Genomic DNA, 10,512 nt, shown 5'->3' with positions numbered 1-10,512 from the left:
TTCTAAGCAAGAATTTACGTGTGATTTATGTAAACAGACTTTTACAAATAAGAGAATATTACAAACACATCTGTTCTGTCATATTGGAAAAAAACTATTTCGCTGCACAACCTGCAATAAAAAATTTTTGTGGCAATTTCTTTTGCAAAGACACGTGAAAGAACACAAAACTGGAAATAAAAACGAAATTTCTCATAGGACTTTACGTCTGCAGCCATCTGGGAATCGAGTGAAGCCATCTCCAAGAAATAGTAAAAAATATAATATCAAGAGGAAAAACGTGTATTGCGACATTTCTGGTAAGCGCGTTCGATATGGTAAGGGCCGTTTAGAAAGACACAAGAGAACACACAAGATTCATGCCTGTAAGATATGTGGAAAAGAATTTAAATGGAACTGTAAGTTGTTGCAACATAAAGCATCGCATAGTGAAGACCGTCCTTTCAAATGCGATATTTGCAATAAGAGTTTCAAATGGAAAGAGAATTCCCTCTTCAATGTCTGTACAGATATTTTCCAGTCCAAATGCAAGCATATCTGATAAGGTTACATTCCAGATGTAAGAAGCCGTATTTCTGATCTTCCACTGAACCAAGTATGGCTAACGTGGACCAAGTTAAGCTTATAATGGGCATGGATAAAGGGTTCTCTTAACACCAATAAAGTAGACTCTACCCTACTAGTGTTAAGAGAACCCTTTATCCCGGTAGAGAGAATTAAATAAACTGTTCTGTCACTTTGAGATCATTTATTTTCTTTCTCACTTATAAATACAAATTAAAACTGAACTATTATATTATGAATTTATATACAAATATATATTCAACTTACCAATAAAAGAATTCATTTGTAAATCTAAAACTTCCAAAACCATGTTGTGATTTAAAACATTCAACAGAGATTTTGCACCAATGTCACTTATGTCACAATTCTGCAAGTCCAGAGCTGATAAATATAATAAATACATTGTTATATACATACAGTTAAACATTATTTGGCCCTAAAAGACATTTTTACACTTAAATTTATAACTGAAATTAGTTACAGCATGCAACAAAGTATACTTTTACAGATAATCAATATTAATTCAGTATATCAAATACTAAATTAATTTTCTAGTATCTTGCCAAATTATCCACTTTGTCAGATGACCAGAGGTCACATAATAACAATTTGACAATATAAATTTGACCTATTTCTTACACTTATTCCATATCTCTAAATTACAAGTACAGGTTTGCATTATAAACTTTTACACTTTGAATAATTTAAATTATGAATAAAGTCAATTAAATCTCAAGTTACCAAAAAATAATATAATTATAATTAAAATTACAATTAAAACATGCCAGGACAGAATTCATACTTTAAATATTGAAATTCACAGAAGCAATCACAAAACCTTGTGTCTTCTTTTTAACGTCCTTTTCGCACTCGGGAAATAACTGTCTTTACGGCGGAGTCGACCTTCTTTTGTAGGCTACTCTTCCGCCTCAATATGTAAAACACGGTTAAAAATATCCCCAAGGCTTTCGGCACAATCATTAAATTTAATTTACAAAAAATAATATAATTATAATTAAAATTACAATTAAAACATGCCAGGACAGAATTCATACTTTAAATATTGAAATTCACAGAAGCAATCACAAAACCTTGTGTCTTCTTTTTAACGTCCTTTTCGCACTCGGGAAATAACTGTCTTTACGGCGGAGTCGACCTTCTTTTGTAGGCTACTCTTCCGCCTCAATATGTAAAACACGGTTAAAAATATCCCCAAGGCTTTCGGCACAATCATTAAATTTAATTTACAAAAAATAATATAATTATAATTAAAATTACAATTAAAACATGCCAGGACAGAATTCATACTTTAAATATTGAAATTCACAGAAGCAATCACAAAACCTTGTGTCTTCTTTTTAACGTCCTTTTCGCACTCGGGAAATAACTGTCTTTACGGCGGAGTCGACCTTCTTTTGTAGGCTACTCTTCCGCCTCAATATGTAAAACACGGTTAAAAATATCCCCAAGGCTTTCGGCACAATCATTAAATTTAATTTACAAAAAATAATATAATTATAATTAAAATTACAATTAAAACATGCCAGGACAGAATTCATACTTTAAATATTGAAATTCACAGAAGCAATCACAAAACCTTGTGTCTTCTTTTTAACGTCCTTTTCGCACTCGGGAAATAACTGTCTTTACGGCGGAGTCGACCTTCTTTTGTAGGCTACTCTTCCGCCTCAATATGTAAAACACGGTTAAAAATATCCCCAAGGCTTTCGGCACAATCATTAAATTTAATTTACAAAAAATAATATAATTATAATTAAAATTACAATTAAAACATGCCAGGACAGAATTCATACTTTAAATATTGAAATTCACAGAAGCAATCACAAAACCTTGTGTCTTCTTTTTAACGTCCTTTTCGCACTCGGGAAATAACTGTCTTTACGGCGGAGTCGACCTTCTTTTGTAGGCTACTCTTCCGCCTCAATATGTAAAACACGGTTAAAAATATCCAAGGCTTTCCGCCGTAAAGACAGTTATTTCCCGAGTGCGAAAAGGACGTTAAAAAGAAGACACAAGGTTTTGTGATTGCTTCTGTGAATTTCAATATTTAAAGTATGAATTCTGTCCTGGCATGTTTTAATTGTAATTTTAATTATAATTATATTATTTTTTGTAAATTAAATTTAATGATTGTGCCGAAAGCCTTGGGGATATTTTTAACCGTGTTTTACATATTGAGGCGGAAGAGTAGCCTACAAAAGAAGGTCGACTCCGCCGTAAAGACAGTTATTTCCCGAGTGCGAAAAGGACGTTAAAAAGAAGACACAAGGTTTTGTGATTGCTTCTGTGAATTTCAATATTTAAAGTATGAATTCTGTCCTGGCATGTTTTAATTGTAATTTTAATTATAATTATATTATTTTTTGTAAATTAAATTTAATGATTGTGCCGAAAGCCTTGGGGATATTTTTAACCGTGTTTTACATATTGAGGCGGAAGAGTAGCCTACAAAAGAAGGTCGACTCCGCCGTAAAGACAGTTATTTCCCGAGTGCGAAAAGGACGTTAAAAAGAAGACACAAGGTTTTGTGATTGCTTCTGTGAATTTCAATATTTAAAGTATGAATTCTGTCCTGGCATGTTTTAATTGTAATTTTAATTATAATTATATTATTTTTTGTAAATTAAATTTAATGATTGTGCCGAAAGCCTTGGGGATATTTTTAACCGTGTTTTACATATTGAGGCGGAAGAGTAGCCTACAAAAGAAGGTCGACTCCGCCGTAAAGACAGTTATTTCCCGAGTGCGAAAAGGACGTTAAAAAGAAGACACAAGGTTTTGTGATTGCTTCTGTGAATTTCAATATTTAAAGTATGAATTCTGTCCTGGCATGTTTTAATTGTAATTTTAATTATAATTATATTATTTTTTGTAAATTAAATTTAATGATTGTGCCGAAAGCCTTGGGGATATTTTTAACCGTGTTTTACATATTGAGGCGGAAGAGTAGCCTACAAAAGAAGGTCGACTCCGCCGTAAAGACAGTTATTTCCCGAGTGCGAAAAGGACGTTAAAAAGAAGACACAAGGTTTTGTGATTGCTTCTGTGAATTTCAATATTTAAAGTATGAATTCTGTCCTGGCATGTTTTAATTGTAATTTTAATTATAATTATATTATTTTTTGTAAATTAAATTTAATGATTGTGCCGAAAGCCTTGGGGATATTTTTAACCGTGTTTTACATATTGAGGCGGAAGAGTAGCCTACAAAAGAAGGTCGACTCCGCCGTAAAGACAGTTATTTCCCGAGTGCGAAAAGGACGTTAAAAAGAAGACACAAGGTTTTGTGATTGCTTCTGTGAATTTCAATATTTAAAGTATGAATTCTGTCCTGGCATGTTTTAATTGTAATTTTAATTATAATTATATTATTTTTTGTAAATTAAATTTAATGATTGTGCCGAAAGCCTTGGGGATATTTTTAACCGTGTTTTACATATTGAGGCGGAAGAGTAGCCTACAAAAGAAGGTCGACTCCGCCGTAAAGACAGTTATTTCCCGAGTGCGAAAAGGACGTTAAAAAGAAGACACAAGGTTTTGTGATTGCTTCTGTGAATTTCAATATTTAAAGTATGAATTCTGTCCTGGCATGTTTTAATTGTAATTTTAATTATAATTATATTATTTTTTGTAAATTAAATTTAATGATTGTGCCGAAAGCCTTGGGGATATTTTTAACCGTGTTTTACATATTGAGGCGGAAGAGTAGCCTACAAAAGAAGGTCGACTCCGCCGTAAAGACAGTTATTTCCCGAGTGCGAAAAGGACGTTAAAAAGAAGACACAAGGTTTTGTGATTGCTTCTGTGAATTTCAATATTTAAAGTATGAATTCTGTCCTGGCATGTTTTAATTGTAATTTTAATTATAATTATATTATTTTTTGTAAATTAAATTTAATGATTGTGCCGAAAGCCTTGGGGATATTTTTAACCGTGTTTTACATATTGAGGCGGAAGAGTAGCCTACAAAAGAAGGTCGACTCCGCCGTAAAGACAGTTATTTCCCGAGTGCGAAAAGGACGTTAAAAAGAAGACACAAGGTTTTGTGATTGCTTCTGTGAATTTCAATATTTAAAGTATGAATTCTGTCCTGGCATGTTTTAATTGTAATTTTAATTATAATTATATTATTTTTTGTAAATTAAATTTAATGATTGTGCCGAAAGCCTTGGGGATATTTTTAACCGTGTTTTACATATTGAGGCGGAAGAGTAGCCTACAAAAGAAGGTCGACTCCGCCGTAAAGACAGTTATTTCCCGAGTGCGAAAAGGACGTTAAAAAGAAGACACAAGGTTTTGTGATTGCTTCTGTGAATTTCAATATTTAAAGTATGAATTCTGTCCTGGCATGTTTTAATCGTAATTTTAATTATAATTATATTATTTTTTGTAAATTAAATTTAATGATTGTGCCGAAAGCCTTGGGGATATTTTTAACCGTGTTTTACATATTGAGGCGGAAGAGTAGCCTACAAAAGAAGGTCGACTCCGCCGTAAAGACAGTTATTTCCCGAGTGCGAAAAGGACGTTAAAAAGAAGACACAAGGTTTTGTGATTGCTTCTGTGAATTTCAATATTTAAAGTATGAATTCTGTCCTGGCATGTTTTAATTGTAATTTTAATTATAATTATATTATTTTTTGTAAATTAAATTTAATGATTGTGCCGAAAGCCTTGGGGATATTTTTAACCGTGTTTTACATATTGAGGCGGAAGAGTAGCCTACAAAAGAAGGTCGACTCCGCCGTAAAGACAGTTATTTCCCGAGTGCGAAAAGGACGTTAAAAAGAAGACACAAGGTTTTGTGATTGCTTCTGTGAATTTCAATATTTAAAACTCAAGTTACCTTTTAACCATATATCATTAAAAACTAGTTCAGTTAATAATTTAACTCCTTCATCTCCAATTTGTACGTTATCATTCAAAGTAACTCTCCCGATTCCCGGCAAACTGTCGAGAATGGGATGACGATATCGCAGACTTTTATACCAAGTTGCCATGTTGCGTTGAATGGCTTGATGCTAAATCCAATTAACATAAAATAATATATTTAAAAAAAAAATTAAAATAGTCAAAGAGAAAGTAGAAAAATTCAGCCACTTACTTCAATTAATGAGACTAAATACTTCATATCTTCAAGTATAATGTGGCAATTACTTAAATCAAGCACTTTGGCACTTGGCACAATTCTCAAACACTTACACAAAACTGTCAAATATGTAAATCTATGTAATCTTTCATTAATCAAATTGTAACTAGTAAACTGCAAATATTACCTGTTAATCCATTCTTTTCTATAAAGCACCCCGATAAAGATAAATGCTGTAAAGTATTTGATTCTGGGAAAACCTATTTGAATAATTTTTCATAATCAGTATTATTGTGTAAACACTCTGGTGTATATTTTAAAAGTAAATACTGTAAATATATATAATGAATGGATTCTTCAGTTGGTCGAAATGTTTGAAACTATGTCCCTAGTCACTGAGAAACACAATATATATTTATCATGTCTCTAATTGCACAATATATATGTATATATATGTTATAGACTAAGCAATTAATATGGGCATTATTCATAATGCCCAGTCATTAGAAATTTCAAATATTGCATTATGACCATATTGCTATTGACCATGCTATTGAATCAAGTATGAACTATAAAAATATTACGAAAGATACGAGATACGGAAGGCTCGATAGTTAAACAAATTTTAAATAATGAAATGAACTTGAGATGCCAGGTTGACGTTATAGATATACGGTCACAAGCCGACGAGCAATATAAATTTATACTCGTGTACCAAGGCCACCCCTGCATTCATTCGACTACCACCATTAAAAACCAAAAGGGCTGAAGACGTAGCCTTTATTCTTTTAGATATTTTTACAATTTTCAGTGTACCAAGTATTCACAAAGCCACAACGGCAGGGAATTCACCAATAATGTTATCAAAGAACCGTGTAATATGTGGCCCGGGTTAAAACTGGTGCAAGGAAAGCCCAAGCTCTCACAAAGTCAGGATTCAACAGAAAGATGTAATCCAGATGTAAAAAATATGCTCACAGTTCTTGGTTGGAGACTAACAACACTAACATGTGATCGGAAGGATTGCGTTTTGTACAACTAATCAAAAATTGACAGAATCATACTGTTATGAACTGCAGATCCAATGAGGTCAATTTTGGAGCAAAGTTATAAGTTGTGGACTAAAGAATTTTCTCCCTGACACTGACCGATATTAATACAGAGAATGATTTAGAGACTCTTTTCAAAACTAATGACGATGTATTTTTTATATAATTTATACCAAAAATGACATTCCAAAAGTTTCCTTTAAGTTGATTTTTTGATTGAAGTATAAATGTGTTAATAATACTTTTCGTTAACATTAGTTTAATTAATAAAGTTGATAATACTTACTTTTAAAAGATCTCCTGTCGTTTTTAAAATACTACGAAATAATTCATAAAAACTACACTTTTTTCAATAATTATTTGAGTTTTGTTTTAAAAAACCAAATTGCGCAAAAAGAATTTAGCTGTATTCATAATGTCTGGTCAATTTAATTAATTAGTGAATATTTATCAGGCTGCTTGGCCATTTTTGTCATTATTTATAGTGGCTGGGCATTGTAAATAATGCCTTATTAATCACTTGATCCACTGAGAAACACAATACATACATATATTTTGTGTTTCTCAGTGACTATATATACACACACAGAGTTTCCAATAAGGGTGATATTATTTTGTGTCAATTTATAGTTCTAAATATATAAACGATAATACAGTGCTACTTCTTTTATTTTATAGTATATTTAGTAGTATTACACATAAAAAAATCATCATTTAAATGGTCCTCATGACTGAATTATTGTGTGTCCTGTTGGTCAGTTATGTTAAGCATAAATCAAACAAAGTGCATAAAACATTCACTGAATTGAACAAGAATTTTGATTATAAGTGTAATGCACTGTATTTTACAGCATATAAAATGCAACTTTTGTACAAAAAAAAAGAAGAAAAACAGGTTAAAATATATTATCTCCCATATGCTAATGAATTCTCCAAATGGCCTTCAGTACACTACAGTTAACCTCTATTTAGCCCAAATATTTAATAAAAATATTATTAATTAAACATATTATTTTTATTACATTGTTTTTAACCAGAATACAGTAAAAAGAACATTTCAGGAGTGACTGCTAAAGGCACAAGATGAATTAAATGCATTAAATATTTCCAAGCTAAAATTAGGATGCACCTTATATACCATAAAATATGGTTTATAAAATGATTCCTGATTTCAGCATGAAATATTTAGGAAGAGTGTGTATGTGTGTAAATATATATCATATTTTTTGGTATATATATCTATACATATATGCACTTTTCCTGTATTCTAACACACAAGTTTTACCCATTTTTACTTGTCCAAAGTAGAGGTATGTCTTAGAATTGCCCGTATACTTTAAAATTTTCCATTCACAAAATAATTCCTTAAAATTCAATTTAAAACTTATAGTGCATCTTAGAATTGATGACATGAATTGCGAAAATATAGTGTATATTAAATAAAACTAGATAATTTATATGGGAATAATGAGACAGCTCAATCAGTTAAAATACACACTAGTCTGAAAGATTTGAATTTGAGTCAAAGTTGAATCCTCAGAAAATTTTGTGAACCTTGGCCCAGATTTATCAGATCCGCATTCTTTTCCACCTGGAAACTTCCAAACCCACGATAGGCGTGAAGAAAATACTTTTAATGTCTGCAGGGAAACTTTAAAAAGTATACAACCGTAAAGTATGACAAAGAAAGTAAACTTGAATATTTCAGAATCAAACAAATTCAACAATATCTTTCTATATTATAACAAGCACTAACATGAATTTGGAGTATGAAAAAAAAAAAAATCAACATTAAGCATCAACGGAACATTACCAAAACAGAGAAGATACAAGTTGACTAAAAAGGGGCATATTAGGCCCGAAACGCGAAATGTATACACATATCAACTGAAATAATCAACTGAAAAAAAATGAAAAGACCAAATGGTCGCGGAATTACACTGCATCGTGTGTTAGAAACAATTAAGCATCAACCTTTATTTTTCATCTCAAACTTTACCAATAAAACTTACTCAAAGAATATCACAAATATTCTTTGAGATAAATCTTCCTCCAAATAACACTTGATTTTTTAGTAATCTCTCATCAATAATATGGCAACATAGTGAGGCATTAACTTATTAACTTCAAGGATCCGAGTTCAAATCTAACGTGACACTTCAAAATTTATCATAGATCAGAGCACTAAATCAAACTCATCCATAATGAATAAAATCAAAGTTATACATAACCTATATTGAGGGGGTCCTCAAAGTAGTCAATATCAACTCCTGACCTCTTATACATATAATTTTAACATAAAATGTGATATATGTATTAAAAAGAATAAGAAAGTAGCACTGTAGTATTAATGACCATTTTGCACGTATTAAGAGAACTTCTTTTATGCCTATTGCAAGTTTACCAGCTTCATAAAGTGGTTGAGTTATAAGTTCCAGTACCAGATACTTCTGAATCAAATCAGCTATAAAAATTTCTGAGGAGCCACCTGGACTCAAACCTGGGTCTCTATATTTTATAAAAATGTATAAATTTGATAAATAATTAAATCATAGCTAAATAATGCTGCTCTAATATTGGGCATATTACCTGGAAAAGCAGGTTTAATACGGCTGGATGAGTAAGCGACGACATAGCTTGTTTCATTTGAAATGGGCTTTGTCATTCACTTCTCATCCAGCTGTATTAAAGCCAATTTACCAGGCAATGTGCCTATTAACACACGCAAATCTAATCACTGATTTTTTTAAGAAATTAATTTAAAAATATATTACCTCTGACAAACGTTCCTATGATTCAAAGAAAGAGGTAATCCAGTTATTTCCAAATATTTCAAATTTTTATTCTTGTAGATACAAGCTGATAAAGATTTAATCAACGTAGTTAATAATTCTGGTGTAAGAATTATTGGAAGTCCTTTTAACACATTACATTTTTCTAAGAAGAATCTGTAAATATTGCAATCTGAAAACAGTATTAACACAGAAAATTTTTAAAACAAAAATAAACTGAATATTTTACAGCTTAATCACTAAAGTTTCAAACTTTTATCAAATTTAAGTAACTTACCACTAATATTTCCTGACATTTTTTAAAAATATTCACTATGCAGAACAATCCCTTCTAAACTTTCATTCATTTCAATGGCTTCGAGTAAAGGAGTCAACACCGACAAATCTAAAAGGTCAAGAGTGCAATGCAATCTTCCCTTATCAAGTTGTATTTTCTTCATGCATCTAGAAGGACACAATTTATAGTAGAAACACAGAGAAATGTAGTCATTTCGGAAGTCTTCACCTCTCGTGCATTTATTTTCGACATTAGACGGTGGAGTCATAACTTTTGCCTATGTAAATGGGTTTACTATATATTACCACCTATGGAATTTCAGGACTTTGATTATATATTTGGGTATACTATAGATTACCACCTATGGAATTTCGGGTCTTTGGGTATATATCTGAACTCAGGAGACCGAGACGAGTTCAACAATACCCTACTTTTGGACCGGAGACGAAAAATAAAAAAAGTTGTTATACTTTTTTCCAGCGATCGCGCGATGATAGGGAGTCGCGTCGCTCTCACCGCTAGATCGGCCTCGCTATCGCGATCGGGAGTCGCGTCGCTTGCCGTTAAAATTGCGTTTAGTAGACGTTTCCCCCTTTTTTTACTTTGTTCAAGAACTACCGTGAATCAATAACTAGTGACGTTTAGCCCATGGCGGCCTGCCGGCGGCTCCCCTCCGGGTGGTCGGTCGGTCGGGAGCACAAACAGTGGGAACGGCTGCCA

The 10,512-nt window shown here is 32.0% G+C and overlaps 1 protein-coding gene across 1 annotated transcript; it reads right to left on the bottom strand.

Moving 5' to 3' along the window:
• Window positions 1-716: 716 nt before the first annotated feature.
• On the bottom strand, window positions 717-9,357 carry LOC136969781 (centrosomal protein of 78 kDa-like). Its single transcript, XM_067264038.1, has 6 exons — window positions 9,313-9,357; window positions 5,862-5,934; window positions 5,690-5,793; window positions 5,432-5,606; window positions 832-945; window positions 717-763 (listed from the first exon to the last, which is right to left on the bottom strand). The coding sequence occupies exons 1-6, from the start codon at window positions 9,355-9,357 to the stop codon at window positions 717-719; spliced, it is 558 nt and encodes a 185-aa protein (XP_067120139.1).
• Window positions 9,358-10,512: the final 1,155 nt, after the last annotated feature.

Source organism: Centruroides vittatus, unplaced genomic scaffold (genome assembly GCF_030686945.1).
Source record: "Centruroides vittatus isolate TY-2023 unplaced genomic scaffold, ASM3068694v2 contig_1804, whole genome shotgun sequence".
Lineage (NCBI taxonomy): Eukaryota > Metazoa > Arthropoda > Arachnida > Scorpiones > Buthidae > Centruroides > Centruroides vittatus.
Note: the sequence above shows the minus strand (reverse complement) of the source record. Positions and strands in the feature narration are given on the sequence as shown.

Excerpts from the sequence above, each read along its gene's own strand:
- LOC136969781 (XM_067264038.1), bottom strand. The coding sequence starts at position 9,357 with ATGTCGTCGCTTACTCATCCAGCCGTATTAAACCTGCTTTTCCAG. Across the intron at positions 5,935-9,312 it reads TATTAAACCTGCTTTTCCAG|GTTTTCCCAGAATCAAATAC; the intron begins GTAATATGCCCA and ends TTATTCAAATAG. Across the intron at positions 5,794-5,861 it reads AGAAAAGAATGGATTAACAG|TTTTGTGTAAGTGTTTGAGA; the intron begins GTAATATTTGCA and ends CATATTTGACAG.